The sequence below is a fragment of the Mastigoproctus giganteus genome, chromosome 11 (assembly GCF_048544385.1).
Source record: "Mastigoproctus giganteus isolate SK-2022 chromosome 11, ASM4854438v1, whole genome shotgun sequence".
Taxonomy (NCBI): Eukaryota; Metazoa; Arthropoda; class Arachnida; order Uropygi; family Thelyphonidae; genus Mastigoproctus; species Mastigoproctus giganteus.
Genome location: NC_143585.1, coordinates 83454051 through 83479646, shown reverse-complemented (window position 1 = coordinate 83479646; position 25596 = coordinate 83454051). Strand labels below are relative to the sequence as shown.

The 25596-nt window shown below is 37.5% G+C and overlaps 1 protein-coding gene across 2 annotated transcripts in view; it reads right to left on the bottom strand.

The window, feature by feature from the left end:
- LOC150078196 (uncharacterized) overlaps positions 1-25596 on the bottom strand; it is an 881600-nt gene that overhangs the window by 72013 nt on the left and 783991 nt on the right. For both annotated transcript variants that reach the window (XM_090385307.1, XM_090385308.1), the window contains one exon: positions 23277-23370. In XM_090385307.1, coding sequence (XP_090241433.1) covers positions 23277-23370 — 94 coding nt within the window. The remainder of the gene's footprint in view (positions 1-23276; positions 23371-25596) is intronic.

The window sequence follows — 25596 nt, the reverse complement described above, 5'->3', positions numbered from 1 at the left end:
CAAGGTTAATTATGAGGCCAGCACTGGACTCAGGAGAGATTACCTTGAATTGTAAAAGTGCAAATGTATCAACAATACATAAAGGCAATTCTAAGAGTGAAGTAGTAATGGATAAAATGGATAATAAGTAGTCATACTGATCTGTCAGTATGACTACTTATTATCCGTATGATCAGTATGACTTCCCTTGGGGAAACAGCAACCCCAAAATAACTTAAATGTTTGGTATTTTTTTATTTTTGGTAGTTGTTGGCGCATCGGCTTCTGTGGCCATAATGCATCTCCCAAGGTTTTTGCAGTACTTTGATCCAAGCCCGAAGTGGGATTCGAACCCGCGACCTTTGGGTTGCCAGGCAGGCACTTTACCCACCCGGCTAGCCCGGTCGGCCAAAAAAAAAATGTTTGGTATGGGTGAACTAAAAACAGCAGAGGAAAAAAGGGATTTGGGAGTTGAGTTCAGACACGAAATTCTCCAAACAGGCAAGTAAGGTCTATGATATCCTATTAATAGTTTATCAAACATTTTCTAGTAGAGACAGGGAGGTCATAATCCAGTGTATAAGGCAATTGTAAAACCACAGTTGAAATACTGTGTTCAAGTATGGAGACTGCACCTGAAAAAAAGACATCAAGCTTCTTGAAAGGATCCAATGATGGGTCAGATAAGCTGTCGGATAAGCAGAGGGGCATCCATATGAAGAAAGACTTTAAATATCCATGCTACAGAGTTTGGTAATGGGGAGGAGGAAGTAAAATGAATGAGAGGGAAACTTTCCACTGTTATGATTCCAGAATTAGGGGACATAAATTCAAATTTCAAATTGGGGGAAAGAGTTTGGACTTGATTGCAGGAAGTTTTCTTTTAACAAGTGAGTTGTTAATTACTGGTATAAGTTGGCTTCATGGGTGGTTGATGCTGACAGCTTGGAGAAATTCAAAAATCAGTTGGTTTGTTTGTTATTTGGTTTTTAGGAGCATTAGCAACTAAGGCCATATTGCTTCGGGATATGCGGTCATTCCCTGACCTTTCCGCATCGTCCATATTTGGTGGTGACGGGCTCGAACCCCGGTCTAATCAAGAAGCGTGTGCTGCGCACTGCTGCTCCTTCCCACCTGGCTATGGAGGCGCCCAAGATCAGTTGGATAGATACCTACGTGAGGAAGGAGTCAAATATGCAGTTTGTATTATTTTATTTTATTATTACTTTATTTCGAGCCACATAAGACATGCTTTTTCTTTCCAGAAACCTATCTCAAAAACTCACCCTGCATCATATAAGTAATCTTGTCTTGCCGATTATCACTACCCGACAATTTTTTTTTTTTTTATCATACCTCTGAAACAAAAGTTGGTTATTCTGAACAGAATTAATGTCCTGATTACAAAAATATCAATCTTTTACTTCTGTCATGTCTACATCAAAAGATACATGCATTTATTAAATTCCTTGTTTTTATACAATATCAGCATATGTGGTTGTAATTATTACGCACAATATTTTTTACTTAGAAATGTTTTCCCACTCAATGATTTCCTTTTATACTCCAGATTACTTTTCCATTTAAGGAACCAACAGTATTCTCCCATTTGGCAGAGTCCCAGTGACCCTTGGTATTGTTTTTCCATTGCAGATACATCCTGGAGGAAGCACTCTTCTTGTTCATCACTGACATCTGCTAAGTTTTCAGGAAAGAAATCCAGATGGGTATGAAAGAAATACATTTTCAATTACATTCAGCACCCCATGTTCTTGTAACATTTCAGCAAGTTTGTCACCAGTTGCTCATAGTTTTCTTCTTTTCTCTTTCCAAGGAATCCATGTACCACAGTCTTCACAGATCTCCATTCAGCCAGTTCAACATCATTCAGGTTTCTTTGAAATTCTTGATCTTTTAGGAGCGTTCTTATTTGAGGACCTATGAAAATTCCTTCCTTCAGCTTTGCACGAGATAAATTTGGAAACATTTTCAGTAAATATGCGAATCCTCTGCTTTATTTATCCAGTGCCTTAGTGAAATTCTTAATCAGCCCAAGCTTGATGTGTAAAGGGGGAAGAAAAACCTTTTGTGGATCAACCAATGGAACATACTTTACGTTACTTTTGCCGGGAATATTAGCATTAGCATTAGTAGAGGCATACGATACAAGAAAGCAAACTTATGCAGCATCAGCTAAAAAAAAAAATATAAAAAAAAAACCACTCCCATTTCACCCTTCCGTTCATGCCAAATATGTGTGCAGCTCTGCCTTATATTTATTTAGGCTATCAACTTCCACAACAAAAGAAGGAAGTCTGTTCCACCAATCAACTACCCACTGGCTAAAGGCAAACTTCCGCAGATCTATCTTACAACTGTCTTTCCACAATTTGAATTTATGCCCTCTCAGGTGATTATTCTGAGCAAGAGGAACAATCCCATCAGCACTGAGCATACTAAAACCATTCAAGGCTTTATACACCTCAATCAGATCACCTCACAGGTACCTAGTTTCCAGACACTGTAATTTGCAAAACTTGAGCCTTTCTTCATAAGAGCAACCCTTCGTTCCATTTAATCTTGTTGCCATTCTTTGTACTCGTTCCAACAGCTCTACATCCTTCTTAAAATGACGTCTCCAGACCTGTATACAGTATTCAATGTGTGGCCTGACCAGTGCCTTATACAAGGGGATAATCATCTCCTTATCCCTGCTAGAAAAATTCCTGTATATCATTGACAAGACACCATGAGCTACTCTTGCAGCTCGTCTGCACTGCTCAGAGAACTTCATATTTGCCTGCACAATTACCCCCAGGTCCTTTTCATTCTCTACCACTGTCAGTATAGTACCACACAGTTGATACGTTACTCTGGATTTACTTCTTCCCATATGTAGTACTTTACATTTGTCAATGTTAAACTTCATTTTCCACCTCTCAGCCCATCTGCTCAACTTTTCTATATCCTGTTGCAGCAGCGTACTGTCATTAGTGTCATTAACAACCCTGCCAACCTTCATATCATCTGCAAACTTGGACATTAAGCCTGATATACCATCATCAATATTATTTATAAATACAGAAAACAATAATGGACTCAATACTGAACCCTGAGGGACTCCACTAATAACATTGTTCCACGTAGAGCAGTGTCCATTGATTACTACTCTCTGTCTTCTCCCACTCAACCATCCCTTTATCCATAGCAGCAATTTCCCTCCAATGCCAATTTGCTGCTAGGGATAAACTGTTGCACGTGGAAGACTACTGCTCCAATTTTTGCAGTAATCTTCCATGTGCAACAGTATCAAAAGCCTTTCTAAGATCGAAATATATGATATCAAAGTTATTCCCTGCATCCAGTTCCTTTGTGACCACATCATAGTATCCAATCAAATTGGTCAGACAAGATTTCCCCTTAACAAAACCATGCTATGTCTGAGCTAAAACTGAAGTCTTGTCTAGATGATCCTGCAGTGCTTTTTTAACCAGTGCCTCCATTAATTTCCTTGGAATAGAAGTTAAACTCACAGGTCTATAATTACTTGTGTTGTCCTTTGATCCTCCTTTGTGAATTGGGGTCACATTTGCACATCTCCAGTCCATGGAGATGTGCAAATGTGACCCCAATTGCACATCTCCAGTCCATGGGAACCTCCCCTGAGTCCAAGGAAGCTCTCTTAATTATGGCCAAGGGTTTGCTTACTTCCTTTGCTGCCTCCTTTAATATAACTGGATAGATCCCACCCACCCCGGGTGCCTTTTTTATGTTTATCTTCGGCAATTTCTCCTCCACTTTCCTCTCAGTTATTATAAAATCATCTAGCTTACTGCCAGATTTTTAATTCAACTCTGGCATTCCGCTTCCTGAATAATTCCTCATATGTGCATGTAGATGCAAAATACTCATTTAGTTTGTTAGCCACCAGAGCAGGATCAACAGCAGTTGAACCATCAATATCCAGTGGACTAATCTGATTCATCCCTTTCCTTTTAGAATTTTCATAGGTAAATAACTCTTTGCTGTTTTTCTTTGCATCCTTTGCCAAAGATTTCTCGTGATCTGCCTTAATTTATATGTATCCCATGAATTTTTCTTCTCTGCCACACGTCTCATTAGTTCATCTGACATCCATTTAGGCCTAAACCTTGAACAAATATATGTAAAGCCTAGTAGCTTCCAAGATTAATTCTTTGAATGCCTCCTAATCTCTCTCTCTTCTTCTCCCCCCGCCCCAGTGTTGTTTGGCTGTTGCACGACTATCCCACAAACACAGGAAACAACAGGATTTAGTGAAATCATCTTGCAACCCAACAAGCAGTCCAATCGCCTTGAGATCACCATAAATATTCCATTTAATAAAGGAATTGATTGAATAAGAGGAATTGATGATAAAGTATTTCCATTATGAAACAATCTGCTTTCAAACTTAGCTTTGACACATCAAAGCAGTATTTGAAAGCAGTATTGTTTCCATTATGAAACAATACTGCTTTCAAACTTAGCTTTGACACTTTGAACAAACGCCATTCAGCGGTACTGCGATCAATGTTCAGTTCGTGCATAAGACCAATGATGTGTTTGCAGACACACGTTATTTTCCATTGCAAAATAACATGAATACTCTTCATTTTGCTTACGGTATATCGTAATTTTAGCATTAGCATTAAGCATTAGTAAAGGCATTTCATGCAAGAAAGCAAGCTTATGCAGCATCAGCCAAAAAAAAATAAATAAAATAAATAAATAAATAAATAAAAAATAACCACTTCCACTTCACCCCTCTGTTCGGTCAAAATACCTGTCCAGCTGAGCCTTAAACTTATTTAGGCAATCAACTTCCACGACAAGGGATGGAAGTCTGTTCCACCCACCAAACACCCGCTGGCTAAGGGCAAATTTCCGCACGTCTATCCTACATCTGTCTTTCCTCAATTTGAATTTATGCCCTCTCGGGTGATTATTCTTTATACATCTCTATCAGATCACCTCGCTGGTGCCTAGTCTCCAGACACTGTAATTGCAAAACTTAAGCCTTTCTTCGTAAGAGCACCCCTTTGTTCCATTCACTAATCTTGTTGCACTTCTCTGTACTCGTTCCAGCAGCTCTACATCCTTCTTGAAATGAGGCATCCAGACCTGTATACAGAACTCTAGGTGTGGTCTGACCATTGCCTTATACAAGGGAATAATCACCTTCTTATCCCTGCTAGAAAAATTCCTATATATCATTGACAATACACCATGAGCTCCTCTTGCAGCCTGTCTGCACTACTCAGAGAACTTCATATCTGCCTGCACAACCACCCCCAGGTCCCTTTCATTCTCTACCACTGTCAGTGTAGTACCACAGAGTTGTTACGTTGCTCTGGGGTTGTTGTTGTTTCCCATATGTAGTACTTTACATTTATCAATGTTAAACTTCATTTGCCACCTCTCAGCCCACCTGCTCAACCTTTCCAAATCCTGTTGCAGTAGCATAGTGTCAGTAGTGTCCTTGACAACCCTGCCAACCTTCGTATCGTCTGCAAACTTGGACATTAAGCTTGATATACCATCATAAATATCATTTATAAATACAGAAAACAATAATGGACCCAATACTGAACCCTGAGGTACTCCACTAATAACATTAGTCCACGATGAGCAGTGTCCATTGATTACCACTCTCTGTCTTCTCCCCCTCAACCACCCTTTTATCCATAGCAGCAATTTGCCTCCAATGCCACACTGCTCCAATTTGTGCAGCAGTCTTCCATGTGCAACAGTATCAAAAGCCTTTCTAAGATCCAAATATATAATATCAAAGTTATTCCCTGCATCCAGTTCTTTTGTGACTGCATCATAGTATCCAATCAATTTGGTCAGGCAAGACTTCCCCTTAACAAAACCATGCTATGTCCGAGCTATAACTGAAGTCTTATCTAGATGATCCTGCAGTGCTTCTTTAACCAGTGCCTCCATTAATTTTCCGGGAACAGAAGTTAAACTCACAGGTCTATAATTACTTGTGCAGGCTTTGATCCTCCTTTGTGAATTGGGGTTACATTTGCACATCTCCAGTCCATGGGTATCTCCCTTGAGTCCAAGGAAGCTCTCATAATTATGGCTAAGGGTTTGCTTACTTCCTTTGCTGCCTCCTTTAATATAACTGGATAGATCCCATCCACCCCAGGTGCCTTTCTTGTGTTTATCTTCAACAATTTCTCCTGCACTTTACTCCCAGTTATTACAAGATTCTCTAGCTTACTGCTAGAGTTGAATACACCTCTGGCATTCCCCTCGCTGAATAACTCCTCATGTGTGAATGTCAATGCAAAATATTCATTTAGTTTGTTAGCTACCTGAGCAGGATCATCAACAGTTGACCCATCGATATCAAGTGGACCAATCTGATTCAACCCCTTCCTTCTAGAGTTTACATAAGTAAAGAACTCTTTGCTGTTTTTCTTTGCATCCCTTGCCAAAGATTTCTCGTAATCTGCCTTCGCTTGCCTTACCTCCTTTGTAACTTGGTTACAGATCAACTTGTATCTATCATAGGCTTCTGTGTCACGTGTTAATTTGTACGTATCCCATGCAGTTTTCTTCTCTCCCATATGTCTCATTAGTTCATCTGACATTCATTTAGGCCTAAACCTTGAACAATATTTCTTAGTTGGTATGTAAAGCCTAGTAGCTTCCACGATAAGTTCTTTGAATGCTTCCCATTTTGAATTTGCTGTTGGTAACATCATCAGTTGGTCCAACTGTATAGAATTTAAATACTGTCTTAGTCCATCGTAGTCACCTTTACGAAAGCAATAACCCTTCCCTTTACCCCTAATGGTAGTTACCTCTCTGAGTAAATCCCACTTCAGCACGCTGTGATCACTACCACCTAGTGGTTCATTTATCTGCAGATTCTTAATGCGTGAAGAATCACTACTGATAATCAAATCAAGAATATTACTCCCTCTAATTGCCTCCTGAACATGCTGATGTAGAAAACAATCATCCAATAAATCCACAAAATCCTTGCTAGTATGTGAGTGACCAGCCCCCAAATTCCAGTCAATATCTGGGAAATTAAAAAAATCTCCATTATAAGACTCTCTGATTTACTGGCTCACTCTATTTCCCTGTACAGTTTCTTATTATACTCATCAGAGTCGTTAGGCCTATAGCACACTCCTACTCTCAATTTTGATCTCACAGTGCTTATGTCACACCAAACTGACTCACACTGCACTGTCCAGCGATGTCGACTGGCTTCACTTCCTTGGATTTTATGTATTTCTTAACTAATAGCATAATCCATCCTCCCTTCCTATCCTGTCTATCCTTTCTATAGACATTGTACTCCCCAAATTCCAGTTCTGCACTCCATATATATTGTGTGACGCCATGTCTCTGAAATCCCAACAATATCTGCCTTTGATGTTTTGAGCAATACCTCAAATCCATCAAATTTATTTACTAAACTCCTAGCATTGGTGTACACGCAAGTATACATGCACCTGTTCTTTTTCTTAGCTACCCTAACACAACCCATGTGTTTACTTGTACCCCAATGATTCCCAGCAGTCTCTGAAATATCCTGCATCTTATTTTACAGACTGCTGCTCATTGCAATAGAAGCAGTGCAAGAATCACTTTCACCTCTGCCAATGGCTACTGTTAATCTATTAGTCCTTATATCCCCCGAATCTAGCAGTTTTCCGACCCACCTAACACTGCCTCGATAGCATCAGCAAACATTCTTGCACCCTTTCTATTTAAGTGTATCCCATCCCTGTAGAAGCAGTCTCTCATGTTAACAAGTACAGACCAGGCTAAAAAAAATTCTACCCATTGAGCCTTGCACAATCTTTCCAGGGCCGAATTGATTGACAGGGCTCTCATCATATACTCCCTCCTATCGCAGCTGGGCAGAATTGCAGACACTTTCAAATTCAACCCTAATTTACGGCTTTTTTTCAACAGTGACCTGTATTTGTTAAGTAATTTCGCCGGTCTCCTACTCTTAATATCATTAGTGCCAACATGTACAACTATATCACCTTTTGTGCCCTTAAAAGATATGATATCCGCTCTACAACGTCATCAACCTTTGCCTCTGGCAGACATACCCTGGTCCTGTTCCACCTATCCTTTTTACAAAGCATGTTTCCCATTTCCCTGACAAATAGAGTCACCAACAATTACTAGTTCCTTTGGGACCAGCGCATTCTGCCTTGGGGGCTGCCGCTGTGTTGCGTGATGACCAAGTGCAAGCTCTGACATTGGTGTGGGCAGCTGAGAGCTTGATGGGCCCCCTCACTTTTAATCCTTCGAGGGCATCCACCCTGTCCTTGCTCTCATATAGGCCCATAACGACGCTGAGTTGTTGCCTGATTTCCTTACACTCCTTGCATCGCGCACACACAAAGACATCCCCCATGGCAGTATCATGTCCCGTACCCAACTGCTCCACAAACATCAAGCAAGTAGTGCATTTTAAAAGGCTGTGATTCAGAGGGCAATTGCCCCCCCCTCAGTTCTCCCCTGAGCCACAGCACTCCCATTAGCTTGAGCCTTTTGCTTTGCTGCTCTGGTCTGAGTCATGATTTCGATTTAATTTCAATAAAATTTCAATTTCAGTACAAAATCAAAACCCTAAACTTGTATCCCAACACAGTTATAACGCTATATTTTTGTTTCAGTATCTAGTGTTATCTACGAAATCCCTTTATATAACTTCCGTATCAAGTTAAGTATTAATTATTTATTTTTACTAATTATTTATTTTACGTAATCTAAGTCGTTATATATAGTTCAAAGTACAATTTAATTGACAATGAAGTTCAACAAGATTAATAGATTTACTGATTAATTGACCATATTATGCACTATACTATACTATACTATACTAAGCTTATGCTATCTTGTTCGAGATATTTTGTATCGCGTAACAATGGCGGAAAGTTACGAACGGTAAACACGTGGATTTGATACCCTTACCGATACTAAGTAATACCTACAAAATCTCTATCTAAGTTACTTTAAACTAAGTATCGTAAATAGGAATATAAAACTACTCTAGAAAATAAGTTAATATGCCAATTTTTAGCTAATAAAACAGAAAATAAATCAGAAAAAACGTCTCTGTTCCAGGAGCGGCAAAAATGTATGTCCGCACAGGCTACGCTCGTTCTCAAAAAACTGTTTGTTCCTTTGGTAAGTTCCACTTTGTAGTCTGGATCTGAGTAATTCAGCCTTCTCTTTGGGTTAAGTCCAAGTCTCTGATCAAGTCGCTTAATTCTTCTTGTTCAGTGTAGTGTGGGCCTTTTCTTTTTCTGGGTTGTAATCCAAATCATGTGAAGTACATGGTTCCACGACATCTGGTAAAATGATTTCTTCTGTACCTTCATCACTACTTCCAATTCCCCAAGATTTTGGTGGCACAGGTACTGGCAGTTTGTTACCGTGTGGCACTGGCCTAATTGCTGATGGGATATTTGATACAGTGCTTGCTCTTTTTGGAAATACCTTTTATTTTTGTCATGCAGAAATAGCAGTCATCGAAATGATTCTTGGTTGTTGTTGTGGGATTTTCTGGTGCAAGGGCTACATAGGCCATATTGCGCCTATCAAAGTAAGTAAGTATACATGTGATAACTGCTGGGAGCAATTATAATTGATCATACATTTTAATTCAAGTAGATGAAAAATTCTGAGAGTTTTGCGTCATTACCTATGATGCTGTTGAGTGACAAGTGATTTGAGATGGAGCTAAAAGTAGACTGTAGGGCAGTATTGAACAAGATACATTCAATCAGAATGTGCTTCACTGATCATCATCATCATCAGCCATTTTCAATCCACTGCAGGATGAAGGCCTCTCCAGCAACTTTCCAGTTCCTTCTATTTTGAGCACTGGCCATCCATTTACTACCTACAAAAACTCGTGAATTTCATCTATCCATCTCCGCCTTTGTCTTCCAGGTTTTCTTCTAGCTCCTCTTGGATACCATTCTGTTATTTTCTTAGTCCATCTGTCATCATGTCTTCGAGCTATGTGTCCTGCCCAAGACCATTTTAGTTCTTTAGTTTTGATAAGAATGTCCTTTACTTGAGTTTGTTGCCTAATCTATGTGTTTCTCTTCTTATCTAACAGTCTGATTCCCAATATGATTCGTTCCATTCTTCGCTGTGTAGTTCTCAGCTTCTCTTCCATTCTTTGGTGAGTGCCCAAGTTTCACTTCCATAAGTCATGGTGGGGAGTATACATTGGTTCATTATTTTACGTTTCAGACAAACTGGGATATTGCTCTTCAGTATGTGACTATATTTCTTGAATGCTATCCATCCAAAATTTATTCTTCTCTTGACTTCCAACTAATAACTTGTCCCAGATAAGTATATGACTCCACCTTTTCAATTACTGCTCCTTCAATCATTATTTCCCTTTCTGTGGCATACTTGTTCATCATTACTTTTGTTTTAGCCATATTCATCTTTAGTCCAAAATCCGTACTAGCTGTGCATAACTGATTAAGATTTTCCTCTAATTCTTTGGGATCGTGGCTTACGACCACAATGTCATCTGCAAATCGTAAATGGTTTAGGTACTCTCCATTCACATTGACTCCTTTCTGCGACCAGTCTAATCTTCTGAAAGCTTCCTCAAGGGCAGCAGTAAACAGCTTCGGAGATATTGTGTCTCCTTGTCGAACTCCTTTCTCAATTTTAAATTTCCTACTGTCTTTGTCTAGTCTAATAAAGGAGGTAGCACACTCATATATTTTCTTCAAAATCATAATATATGGGGTATCAATGCCTTGTCTTTCCAGTGCCCGAAACATTGCCTTATGCTGTATGGAGTCAAATGCCTTTTCATAATCCACAAATGCCAGGCATAATGGTGTTTTATATTCATTTGCTTTCTCCATTAGCTGTGATATTACGTGAAGGTGATCCATCGTTGAGAATCCTGTCCTAAAGTCAGCTTGCTCTTTCGGTTGATTCTCATCAAGTATTCTTTCTAATCTGTTAGTAATGACCCTTGTGAACAACTTGTAGATATGGGATAACAAGCTAATTGGTCTATAATTTCCAATTTCTGATTTATCTCCTTTCTTATGCAGCAAAACTATGATTTCATTATTCCACTGCTTAGGCATCACACCTTTTCTAATGCACTTTGTGAAGAGCCTTGCCAGTTTTTGTTATGTCTCTTCCTCCCAATTTTAACAACTCTACAGTAACTTCATCCTCCCCCCGGGGCTTTCTGATTCTTCATTTCCTTCAATGCATGTTCTACCTCATCAGGAAGAATATCGGGTATGTCGTATGTGTTGCTAATTTGCGATCAATCTTCCCCACTGCTGGCATCATTCCACTGCTCCTTGTATAATTCTCTATAGTATTCTTCTGCTATTTGAATTATGCCTTCTCTGCTGTTTATAAGTACACAATCGCTATTCTTCAGTTTCAGTATCATTTGTCTTTCTGTATTACTGCTCATGGCTGCTGATTTAAATCCTTTGTTTTCCCTTAATGCTTGTTCTACTTTTCTTGTGTTAAATCTTCTTATGTCCTCTCTGAGTCTCTTTCTAATGGCTTTGCATAACTCAGTATACTCAATTTTCTCCCTGTCAGTGTTTTTCTTGCTTTTCATTTGTCGTCTTCGGTTCATCATGACAAGTGTTTCTTGACAAATTTTTTCTTCTTTGGATTTCTTTTTCCCTATAGGTTTCTTGGGCTTTATCACTTTCAAAAAGTTGTAATATTCCTCGTCGATATCTTGGTCCTGAGCAGTCTGCAGAAGCTCAAACTTGTTCTTAAGTTCCAGTACATACTGCTTTTTCTCCTCTTCTGTTATCTCAAAGACCTTTGTATTATTTACTCGAGTCAGTTTTTTCCTTTCCTTTCCTACATCTATATCAAGTGTACATCTTACCATTCTGTGATCACTTCCAACATTTACCTTATTCAGAACGGTAACATCATTCACAATATATCTTCTGTTAGTGAGGATGAAGTCGATTTCATTAGTAGTTAATCCATTCGGACTTTTCCATGTCCACTTTCTGTTCACCCTTTTCTTGAAAAAAGTGTTCATTACTGACAGTCCTTGAGATTCTGCAAATTCCACAAGTCTTTCACCTCTTTCATTTCTTTCACCAATTCCAAAATTTCCTATAGTTCCCCTTTCTGCGCTGTTTTGTCTTTTTCCAACCTTAGCATTGAAGTCTCCCATAATAATAGTGTAGTGGGTTTTCTGCTCATCTAGAAGACTCAATTTCGGTGTACATTTCTTCAACCTCTTCATCATCATGGCTCGATGTTGGTGCATAAATCATTATAATCTTTAGCTTGTACCTCTTAGAAATCTTGAGTATTAGTCTTCACTGATGTCTTCACTGATAGTGGTCACAAACAGTGTGTGCACTGAGGAGGTTCATTTCCTGTGAGCAGAAACAGATGAGTGAGGTGAGTATGGGTTCTGGCTATAAATGATTCTTGGGCTCATGCCACACCATAGGGATGGCAAAAGGTAATGCTCTCAGCTTGCCATATAACCACAGCCTTAAGTTTGTTGTACAAGTAGTACAACAGATATGTGGAGCCCAATTTTTTTCTTGATCACCGACCTTGCAGCCGAAGTACAATGAATATGCAATTTTTGTGACATTGTATGTTTTCTTCCTCTGAGTTTTTGGGGTTAAGTGTTCACAAACATAGCAGAAGTTGTCTGGGTGATTGATGCAAGTTCTGTGCTTTGTCTTCTCCATTTTAACAAAGCATTAACCTAAAAACAGTAAAAGCAATTGGTAAATTTGAATAGAAGGTGAATTCTTGTAGTGTAGTTTATCATGCACTATATATTGAACAGTTGAATGGTGTAATAAAATTAATAAAAATACTGACTTGTCTGGAAAATGCATCAAAATCAAAATATACTATATTGCAAGAACAGTAACAATGTACTTGCTTAACTTTTAGCCCAATAAACAAAACCAACCAAAAGTTAATAAGTTTAAAAATTGTATTTCAAACAGTAATGATATCTTTGTACAGAATCCAGTTATCTATCTATATCTTAAAACTGAGATATGATAGGAAATTTTTATGGTTGATTTTAAATTCTATACATAAAACTTGACCAGAAACAACCATTGATTTGCTGGAGATAAAAATCATGTTGGGTAGTGGTATTTGAGTTTTTACCAATATACCGGGAACCCCTGCTTAATGCTGATAATAATTCGTTCCAAAAACAGAGCACTAAGTGAGTGCCATATTCCCATAAGGTAACATATGTATTTGTGAGTTTCGGTCTATGTCATAGGATATTTCCTAATCAATAATAAATGAAAGTGAAAAGATGCACAAATGTAAGTCAAATATATTTAATATTCAAAAATTTGTACATATAAAATATTCTATATTACATATGTATATAATTATGTGGTAAGTAACTGCATTACTATCAAAATTAAACTTAAAATGCCAATTAAAATCATGAATTTATTAATGTGATGGCCCTGGCTGAGTTTTCATATCTCTGGACTGAAAATAGTGTTGATTTTGGGTTGTGCTTTGTCCCTCTTCCTCTTGTACAAAATCACATAGCGATTCATTTCTTTCTTTAAATTTCTCATTACCCTGGAACTCTGTTCCATGTCAGGGTTGTTCACACAGCAATAATCACACATTTTTTCCAAGTTTTCAAAAGCTTTACCAAGTCCTTTTGCAGTCAGCAACTTTATTGGTTCTTTATCTGTTCTTTTTCTGTAATTTACGCGAGTTCTTCATTAGAAAAGCCATTCCTGTCATTGTTGATCATCTCTTGTATATTGTCAATTTCGTCCAATCCAGATTCTTTTCTAAGCTCAACAAATTGTTGAGCTTGTAAAACTCTTTAACATTCTCAACCGAATCATCAGGTTCTTGGGAATCCTTTATGCAATCCTTCCAAACTTTCTTCCACACTCCGTTCATGGTTTTCTGAGTCACTTCATCCCAGGCACTTGAAATGTTGTAGGATTTCCAAAACTCCTTTAGGCTCGATACATTTTCACCAGTATTGATAGCTTTAATAGCTTAGAAAAAGGTGTTCCTTATGTAGTAAGCTTTAAATGCGGCAATAACACCTTGGTCCATTGGTTGAATCAGAGAAGAGATAAAGTGTTTGGAGGCACGTAAAAAAATTTTATGATTGTTCAAGTCTTCTAAGCTCTCTTTGCTTGAATGTCCTGGACTGCTGTCCATGATCAGAAGTGCTTTGTAAATAAACGTTATTTTTCGCAAAATATCTTTCCACTGCGAGACAGAAGGATTCAGAGTACCAATCAACAAAAAAGAGGCCTGGTTACCCATGCTTTTTTATTAGCCTTCCAAATTAAAGGTAGGTTTGATTTAGTGAAACCTTTAAGAGCCCTTGGATTTTCCAATTAGTAAACTAAAAGGGGTTTTAATTTAAAATATGCCATAGCATTACCACCCAACAATAAAGTCAACCAATCCTTTGCTGCTTTGAAGCCTGGCATGTTTTTTTCTTTTTTCAATATGAAACTTCTTTTAGGCATTCATTTCCAAAAAAAAGTCCTGTTTCATCTATTATAAAAACTTGTCGAGCAGTATAACACCCCTCTTCAATAATTTTAACAAGTTCTTTTTTGAAAGTTTCAGCTCCTTCTTGATCTGCACTTGCACTTCTCCCTAACATAATAATTGTTATATTATGCGTAAATATAACAATTATTATAACAGTTATATTAGCGTAAATCTATCAAACCAGCCTTTACCAGCATTAAATGGTTCCACATATTTTTCAAGGTGAGCTTTCTTCCAATCTTCCTATAGGCTAATCACTTTTTCTTTAATAATAATTGAGTTTAATGGAATTTGTGTTGGATATTATCTTCAATAAAAGTATTTAGAAGTCTCTCCATTTCAATCATAATAGTCTAAATTTAATAGGGCTGGCTTGGCCCTAGTCAATTTAGTTGCCTGTAGTGGAACAGCTGTCTTTCCAGCTGCTAAAATTAATTCTTCTATTTTTTATAATTGTTCTTACAGTTGAACCTGCCACATTCACTTGTCATTGACCATTCACTTCAAAATGTCTAATTTAATTTTCAAATAATCTTTTTCTCACCTTTGTAGTCTTCATACTGTGTCCAGACATTGCTTTTTCATTCTTATCCGCCATTATAAACTCTTCTAAAATGTAACTGTGCTGCACTAATTATGATACAATTTTCGAGACATTAACATTAACAGACATTAACAGACGGTGTCTAACACTGCACTGAGTGATGACTAGACTTTGGATAAATGCATACAATGCAGATATTACAAACAATACTGCATATTCCTTAACTTGATCATTTTTTCAAATTCTGATCTATGTAACAAGCCAACTATGTAACAAGCCACTGGACTGCAATTAAATTAGTGTGGGAGAAAATTTTACTGAGCTTGGGAAATTTCTCCAGTCAGTGTGGGAAATGTTTTAATGCTGTTTTGCTATCCATTCTCATGCTATTTACTACATCAGATGAAATAGATTCTCAACGATGTCCATTTGCACTTGCAGTCTGCCAAACCCCATGTACTTTTTCTGACAGAATCGCAGTTATCGGTTGATTCAACTACTGCTCATCTCAGATGCCCAAATTATTCGCTGATTTGATTCCTTTCGCCTCAAAGGTGGTACTTGTGCATATGTCCATTCCAGAGACTTGGCAATTTGGAATCTCCTCTCTATGATTTCTCTGGCCTAAAATCTCTCTACCTCATTGTGTCAAATTCATCTGTTGTCTCTACCGTTCTCCCAACTCCACTAATCACTTGAAGCTCTTTGACTTCCTCTCTTTGCAACTTGACTTTCTCCAGTCCAACTTTCCTAACAGTGAGGTAATTTTCCTTGGTGATTTTAATGTTCACAACTCCAACTGGCTTCCGTTTTCTAGTCACACTGATCCAGCAGGTCGAGATGCTGAGGCTTTTGCAATTACTAATGACCTAGCACAGATTGTTCATTTACCTACAAGAATACCGGACAATCCTAATCATACAGCCAATATGCTTGATCTTTTTCTCACAAACAACCCTTCTAAGTACACGGTCGAAGTGAGAGGTCCTTTAGACACTTCAGATCACAACTTGGTGATTGTCTCTTCTCCAATGGAACCTTTATCTCATGGCTATTCCTAATCTCATGTTGTTTGGCATTACAAGAATGCAAAATGGGATGACCTGCGAGACTTCTTTTCTTCTTTTCCTTGGTCGGATTTCTGTTTCAAAACTTCTGATGTCAACGTTTGCTCAGATCGTGTCAGTGAAATTATTCTTGCAGGAATGGAATCCTTTATCCCACACTCCACTTTAAAATCTCGTCCTTTATCTAAATCTTGGTTTTTCAATAAATGTGCTAAGGCTGTTCAAGAGAAGAATGTTGCATATCGTAATTGGCTTGTTTCTAATTCTTCGGTTTCATTTTCTGCCTACACCAAAGCTCGCAACAATTGTAAAGCAGTTATTAATCAGTCTAAACTAGAGTTTGAACAGGCTAAGAGTAGAAAACTTGCTTCCTGCCCTAATGGTAGCTGAGCATTCTGGTCTCTTGCCAAAGCTATTGGCCGCAACTTTTGCCCATCTCTGCTCCCACCTCTGTCCAAACCAGATGGTTCTGTTGTCACTTCAGCCAAGCTGACCTGCTAGCAATCCATTTTTCTTCCAGCTCATGTATTAATGATCTTGGTAAAACACCTCCTACCATTCCCAACATGCTCCATTCAATGCCTCCTGTGGTCTTCTCTCAAAAGGATATCAGAAGGATTTTGATGAATCTTGATGCTAAGAAAGCTCCAGGTCCTGATGGTATTTCTCCACTTGTTCTCAGAACCTGTGCTCCTGAACTTACTCCTATTCTTTGCCACTTTTTTCACTTTCTTATTCCAAAGGTGTTTTTTCCTTCTGCTCGGAAATTTGCTCATATCCAGCCAGTTCCTAAAAAGGGTGACAAATCCCTCCCATCCAATTATCGTCCCATTGCAATTACTTCTACTCTTTCTAAAATAATGGAGAAATCAATTAACCGCCAAATCTTAAACTACCTAGAAACCTTCTGTCTGATCAATGATCGCCAGTATGGATTCCGTCAGTGTCGATCCACTGGTGATATTCTCGCTTATGTTACCCATTTATGGACTAATTCAATGGAAAGGTTCGGTGAAACACAAGTAGTTGCTCTTGACATCTCAAAGGCTTTTGATCGTGTTTGGCATAAAGGTCTTCTAAACAAGCTTCCATTTTATGGTTTGCCAACTGTTTTTAGTAATTGGTTATCCAGTTTTCTCTCTGATCGCTCACTGAGGGTGATGGTAGATGGCTCTCTGTCTTCTAACTTCTCCACTAATGCCGGTGTCCCCCAAGGTTCAGTTCTTTCCCTTTTGTATATTAATGACCTTCTTCCATTGACTGGAAATCCTATCCATATTTTTGCCGATGACAGCACATTGCATTCAACTTTCCATTTTGAGAAACCTTGTCCTGCTCAATCAGCTTCAACTTCTCGAAAATCTGCTACCAATTCCTTAAATGCCGATCTTCAGGTAATTCTCCAGTGGGGCAAAGACAACTTAGTTGATTTCAACCCTTCTAAAACTCAGTCTTGTCTTATATCTCGCAAAAAGGATTCTTCTGCTCCTATGCTTATCTTTAGTGACACTCCCATTTCTAGGCAAAATGATATATCTCTTTTGGGGATTACCCTGACTTCTAATCTCTCTTGGCACAAGCACATTAGAAATATTGCTTCCTCTGCATCTAAAAAACTTGGTTTTCTAGATGCTCTTGGCGTTACTTTTCTTCCAAACAGCTGCTCACTCTGTATAAATCGCAAATCCGCCCTGCCATGGAATATTGTTCCCACATCTGGGGTGGTGCCCCCAAAACCTCTCTCAGGCTTCTTGATTCCATTCAGAAGAGGGCAGTTAGGTTAATTAATGATTCATCTCTAACAGCGTCTTTCCACTCGCTTTCTCATAGACGTACTGTTTCTGCTGCATGCCTCTTCTACAGATACTGCCATGGGCACTGTCCTTCTGAATTGGCTTCTATAATTCCCGCTCTCTCTTTCAAAATAGTCCGAACATGTGCCGCCACCAGCCAACATCCATTTACTGTCCAATTTCAAACTCACAGAACCAACTTTTCATCTTCCTCATTTATTCATTCAACTGCCGTTTTCTGGAACAACCTTCCTTCATACGTATTTCCTGAAAATTACAATCTACAGAAGTTCAAGTCCAATGTTAACAAATATCTTCTTTCGTCTTCTCAACCTCCAACCCAAGCACGGTACTAAGTACTATAGGTTCTAATACCTCTCGTGTTTGGGGTTCACATAAAAAAAAAAAAAAAAAAAAAAAGATGAAATGTTTTTGTTAACCATGCAAAACAAAAATTCAATCTGAATGCTGGTAAAAGAGTTATAGTGAGGGCTAAGGTAAAGAAAGCCTGCACGAGAACGACGAGAAACGTCGGATAACTTACGCGTACAATTAGTTACCCGACAGCGGACTGTAGTGCTGCTTGCTCGGTAAACAGATGGTAGGTGTTATCAGTCTGGAGCAGAAATCGAGAAGGATATATTGATTGACAGGTAGGCTTGGCAAACGATGAAGTGATTGGTAGTGGGCGCGACAGACGCAAGCTACTGTGTAGTCATTGGTTGGCATTATGATGTGTATTTACCAGTAAAGAACGGTGCTTAATAGTTTTGTAATGAACAGGTAATAGTAGCGATGAATCTTTTAAGGTGCTGATTGATGTTACGATACGTGTGTATCCACACAAGTGTCTTTAAAAATAAAAGTACAGTAATAAAAAATTAATATTTTGTTAATAAACAATTTATGTGCTAGTCCACCCATCATTCTAAAGAAAAAAGGTTATGTTGCCCCTTCCATTTCGGGAGGGGATACAAGCTCCCATGCGATTCAAGTGGAGGTAACCTGACCCTTTTTCACTATTAGGGCATATCATTGAACAAAAAAATAAAAATACAGTCATAAAAAAATTTAATTTTTTATGAATGTATTTCTAAATATGACTGATTCTAAAAAAAAAAAGGTTAGGTTACCCCCTCCACTTTGGGAGGGGTTCAAGCTCCAATGGGATTCAAGTCGAGGTAACCTGACCTTTTTTCACCATTACGAAATACTGTAATGGTGAAAAAAGGTTAGGGCATGTCCGATTAGGACAAGTTACCATTAGTGCTGCTAAAGTGATACTAAACCGATGTTATCGTGTGTTGTGTTCGCGCACCAATCAGCACATCATTTGCCACGCCTACTTGTCAATCAATATATCGTTCTCGACTTTGCTCCACACTGATAACACCTACCGTCTGTTTACCGAGTGTGCAGTGCTAGAGTGCCGTATCGGTAAACTAATTTTCTATGTAAATTATCTGACGTTTCTCGTCATTCTCATGCAGGCTTTCTTTATCTTTGCCATAGTGAGTTTTGATAGTGTTATAGTGAGATACAGGTTATATTATAAGAACAGTGTTACAGCAAATCAGCATAAAGTGATCCATGTTACAACAAGAGCCTACTGTACTGTTAATTTTATGAGACTCTTGTTAAAATGTAAAAAATGTCCAAGTAAATTTCACTTTTGGGAAAAAAACTTGCCGGATCTGTTAGAGTAGCATAATGAATATTTTCATGGTGTAGTCATAGCCACTGCACATGTGCATATTTATTCAACTTTAACTGTAAATTTCAGATTATCAGTACCCTATTACAAAGGCATCAACAAAGTAAAGGCTGCTTATCCACTTCCATACTGTTGGTTTGTGGTTCAGCTTTCTTACAAGCTTTACTAGTTTTCATTCTTTCAGTGACCTGCGAGACTGTTGGAGTATCAGATGGGATACTAATTGGAGTGTTTGCAGCTTCACTGGTTTTAGTTTTAGGAGTATCTTTTCTAGAGGTTACTAGTGTTTTACTCAGTTTTTAACAATGGCTACCATGCATTTACACAAAGGAGCAACAGGATCCACCAATGGATATTTTCACTTCAGTGTGCACATAACAGAACAGGTAACCCAGTCAAACTCAGGACATGAGACTAGATTATACCTTAGAAAATTTAAACATTGGTTATTTTACGATAATTTCATAAATTACCTCTTTCCAACTGGACGAACCTCGGTAGCATATATAGCTTTTGTCTTAAAGCTGGTTAGTTAATAATCTATCTGGATATACAATCTACTTTTCTTTTGGTTAAGACAGATAAATTCATTTCCCTTTTTGAGAATTTCTGTGATATCATGCGTGACATTCTCTCTCTCTCTCTCTCTCTCTCTATCTTTTTCTTTTATAAAGGCTTCACCAATTAGCTATACTGTACTCTGAATTTTCCTATAACAAATGATTTTTGACCCAATCTATCTTTGTTGGCATACTTCAAGGTGGGTTCCTATTCCTAACTGTTCTTGGTATTCTGTTTATCTCCTATGCAGATAACCTTAAAATATGGGCCTTCTCACAAAATTTATCTGAATTGATATTTACTAACATATATTTATCAATAAATTTTTAGAACTACTGCTGGACACTTCTTAAATTTGGGCCTCAAAATTTATGCTCAGATATTTGCCATACCTCTTTTACAAAATAAAAAGAATTTTTTTTTTTTTTTGTTTTAAAATTTTCCATCAGTTAATTCTCAGTTGTTCCAAGCGTTTCTGCTCTTCTGTACTCACCTAAATGGCACCTCCGTAGCCAGGTGGGCAGTGCATAGCACATGCTTCTTGATTAGACCGGGGTTCGAGCCCGTGACCACCAAATACGGAGGATGCGGAAAGGTCAGGGAATGACCACCGCATATCCTCGGAGCAATATGGCCTTAGTTGCTAATGTTCCTAAAAACCAAATAACATAACAAATAACTCACCTAAATCAACTGAGAATATCTCTGAAAACAATGTGATTCTGAGAAAAAATGAAACTTTATTAGCAATCCTCAAGGTTCTTCACTTATATGCTTCCAGCTTTCTGATTTCTTAAATGACCAATGATTCTGAAATCTGAACTAGTGCCTTCGTCACAAAAAAAAAAAAAGATATTCCCCTTTTCAATATTAATTTTTCATTTAATCTTCTTTCTCTAGATAAAAAATATCTTGAAGGTATTGTTAAAAAATTCTCTATATTGATTTTAAAATGATTCTTAATTAAAATTTCTAATTCTTTTTTTTTAAACTAGTATGTAGAGCTACATTGATTACATATAGCTAACTGATATATGATGTCTTTTATATATATATCCTTCATATGTAAAATTTCTTCCTGTTTGTGTTTTTATAGTGCTTGCTTTTCTTTTATTTAGTTGCAATATTTATTATCAATTTCTCTGAAGTAAGCTCCTCTATCCTGCTTGCCATTCAGTGTCCAAATTGTGAATATCTGTGCATCACTGTATTCTTCTTACAAATAAACTGATATTTATATCTTTATTTTTCTAACTGCAATTTAATCTATTAAATTATACATAAGTTTACATGGGTTGGCAATATAATCTGCTCCCAATCCCAGGATGTCAAATTAATTTCATAAAGCTCTACTTATCTTGAAGAATCCTGCAGGGATGGGAAGGGCAAGTTTCTTTTTACTTTTTAAAACCCCCTGGGAAACCTCTGATAAAAGTGTGAGCTATATCAGATATAACACTCGGAGATTTATGAATCTGAAGTGGAAACTAAATAATTTGAATCATAAGTTGCAATTTTTCACGTCTCCATTTTGATTTAAAAACACCATGTGCAGTCCAAATATCCTAAAATAAGGTTGATCTGTAGAATTGCATAAGTTGTTTTAGTGGGCATAAAGAAGGCAACAGTTTCCCATAAAACTCAGATTCCAATCATCAATGAATGACACCCCAAGGTAGCCTGGGTTTGAAATGCTGTAAAATTTCCAGAAGTCTTTTAAGATTAAAACCATTTTTCAAGGGTAGAAAGAAACATGATTTAAGAAATAATAATGCATCATTATATCTATAGTCACTGCAGATAAGCTAAAAAAAATGTACTATTTGTGCCTTTTATATATATACAGTAAACCCCCACTATTCGCGGTATCTGTATTCGCGGTCGCTGATTTAATATAAAATGAAACCTTAAAAAATGTGAATTTTAAAGCACCGTGAACATTTTCCGCCATAAAAAAATATGGGCGTGGCTAAAATTATCTTTCCCAGTCAAAACAGCGCTCAGTGGGTGGGGGGAGAGAGAGGTAACAAAATCGCGAGCGTGGATGTTTCTTGCTAATCCTTGTTCAGTATGTGTTAAGTTGCATGTCATGGAAGGTTTCGTCGTTTGCTTTTAATTTATATGCTTATAAATTGAATAAATTTATCAATTTATAAATTGATATGCTTACAAAAGTGATAAATCAACCTTTTGCAGTCTAAAACAGACTTTTTCGAGCGTTTTAACGGAAGAAAGTGACTTTATTGTGGACAAGTTCTTTCTAACCCATACCAAAATATGTCTACAAATAACAAGGGAAATGTGAAAAGATCAAAGAAGGTGATGACATTAGCGAATAAAATTGAGTTATTGGACAAAATTTCTAATGGCGAAAGTGTCTCCTCAGTGGCAAAACATTATAAAATCAATGAGTCAACGGTACGATCAATCAAAAAATCGGAAGAAAAAATCCTCCGTAGTGTCCGTGAAAACGCGCTAATTGCTTCAAACATTTGCTCTGTAACTCGTGACGTTAAATTAGAAAAAATGGAAAAAGCTTTAAATCTGTGGATAGAAGACCGAACTCAAAATAAAATTTCGTTAAGTTCACTCATCATTCGTGAAATGGCAAAACTCATTTATCAACACTTTAGCAAAACTGGTGATAGCACTGGCGGGATAAGTTTTTTAGCTAGCAAAGGCGCTGGTTTGAAAGATTTGTTTGAAATTTCTAATAAATATTACATTTAATATTAAATTGTTTCTTATTTTCATTTCGATGCCATATGCTTGCATTTCACTATGTACTGTCTACGTACATAGTCATATTATGAAGGTACATATAATACATACATAGACAAAATTTTAGACTAGTTTTTCTTATATATTTCATACTTTGGAACGGAACCCCTTTATTACTATGTGAGCTATAACTCAGTATTCGCGTTTTCGGTATTCGCGGCATTTCACAGGAACGTAACCCCCGCGAATAGCGGGGGTTTACTGTAGTTTCTTGGGAAGATAAGGTGATCCAATAATTTTCACATACGTACCTAACAAGTGAAGAGGTCCTTCCAAAACTATTTGTCTTCGAGGGCTAACAATTAGGCGCTCACACGGCTGTTTGGCCAATGGACCTTTCAGGAACTAAAAATTATGTAGAAAGCATCAATTATTTTTAACCCCTGGAACAGTACATGGTGGATTGGCAGCTATAATTAAATTATGTAACTTTGGAAGTGTTTATATGGAAAACAGTTAATAAACAGAGCTTAAATTTGGAATGGACAATATTGGGACCATATGGAAGTGAAAGATGTGAAAAAAAATTGGTTTCCAAAAAAAGTGACACCATAGTAAGACTGGCACTGTTATATAGTAAGTATGCAAATCAGTGTTGATGATGCATCTGTGAAAAAACCCAAAAGAAGATTTTCAAATAAGCACAGTAAGTAAAATTTGGAATAAGGAATTGTGCTTGCTGGTAAATGCTCTGTTATTATCAGAACAATAGCAGTTTCTCAGCTGCATTTTGGGAATATCACCTTGTAAAAGAAATAAGAAATCAATCTCTTTCACAAAACAGTTGCAGAATGTGATAAAAAGATCTGAAGTAGCACAGGATTTGTTTGTATTCTATGGCAGAAGATAGCAGCTACTTGAGAAAAGTGTTGCTGATGAGATCAAAGTTACTATGATCAATAATACAGAAAGGAATCGACAAATGCCATAATAGATGTTCACATCAGTGGGCTCCACCTTGCATGGTGCAACAAACACTAATTCGTTCACGGAGAGATGAATCTTACTACACCCTATTCTGATCAGACGGGCAGGTGTGGAAGATGCCTGGAAAATGTCCTGCTAGAATGCACTGTGGGATTATGGTGTGGGGCTTTCTTGTGAATGGTTTAACAGTTGTATGGGGGAACCAAAGCCTACTTTAACATTTTGGACAAGTGTCCAAAATGTTAAAGTAGGCTTTGGTTTTACCAAAGAATTGCCTCCTCACGATGTGGCAATTCTTGGTAAAAACCAACCGGATAAGGGCCCATATTGTTTTGACAGGATAATGCCACATGCCATACTTCAGTATTGTTCAAGAATGGTTCATGGAGCTGAATGTACAAAAGTTGATATGGCTGAACCAGCACATCCCACATCAGTAGTCCAAATGGCTACTGTTCTGTTGAGGGAATGGAGGACCTGCTGCAGTCTATCACTTATTAGTCTACACAGGAGGGTGGAATGTGTCATAGTGGCCAAAAGGGGACTCTGATTTGTTGAAGTGAGTAGTAGTGATGTTAATGTGAATGTTAATGTGTGTTCAGGTATTTTTTGGAGGGTAGCGTGTGGGTGCACTATACCGTGATCTGGATAAACTTTTTGTCATAGACTGCAGGATGCGATCCGGAAAATCTTTTTAGTAAGCAGAAAACAGTGCTAACTTCACTTTGGTGTCACTTTTTATTTTCATTTCTACATAATCTAAGTATCATCTGTTTTTATCTCACTCTGTGTTTAACTGTTTTCTGTCTACAGTTTTCCAAACAAAGTTTTATTATAATCATCCTGCACTTAACAAAAAATAAAAATAAAAATATGCAAATAAGTGCAAAGAATTAATTCTACTCTAACAGCTTAAGAGTTACAGAAAGTTGGCTGAAAAGAAGTAGTGCAATTCATAAAAAAGGAAACTGCTAGTTTGGTTTCATTTTTGTTTCAAACCGAAACTTTTCTTAAAGTTAACTTCTTTCAATTATAACTCTATACATTTATCAAGAAAAATTTGCATGCTAGAGGTTCCCAACATTTTTTACCTGCTGCTGAAAAAAATGCATTTTTCCCCTCATTGACCCCCCTTATCCAAAACATACACACATTTTAATTGTAAGGATGGATTATAAGAAAAATCTGTTAATGATAGTTAATTATTCATTAAAAAATATAAAATAATTATAATCCACAGGAGCAACAATCAGTTCATGATTACTTACCAATTACTTTAATTTACTAGCAGACAGGTTAGTGCCATTGCATCATATTTGTATGTAGTGAACTACCAAAATAAATAAATTGGCATAGTTTTAATTATATCTCATATTGTGAAAACCTTCACAATGAGTTGCCATGATATTTCACTACCTTGAATAAGTAACACTTTACCAATGGAGAAGACTAACATTACTTATTCTCAGCAGATACCACCACCCAGATGGCACCGTTTCAAGGCTCGTTGGCCTCTCTTTGGTGGGCAGGTAGGTATGTAGTGAACTACCAAAAAAACTACTAGTGAACCCTAGTGTTGCAATAGTGGCAACCCAGTTAATTAGTATAACTCCACAATATGAAAGATGCCTGATGGTGTGCAAT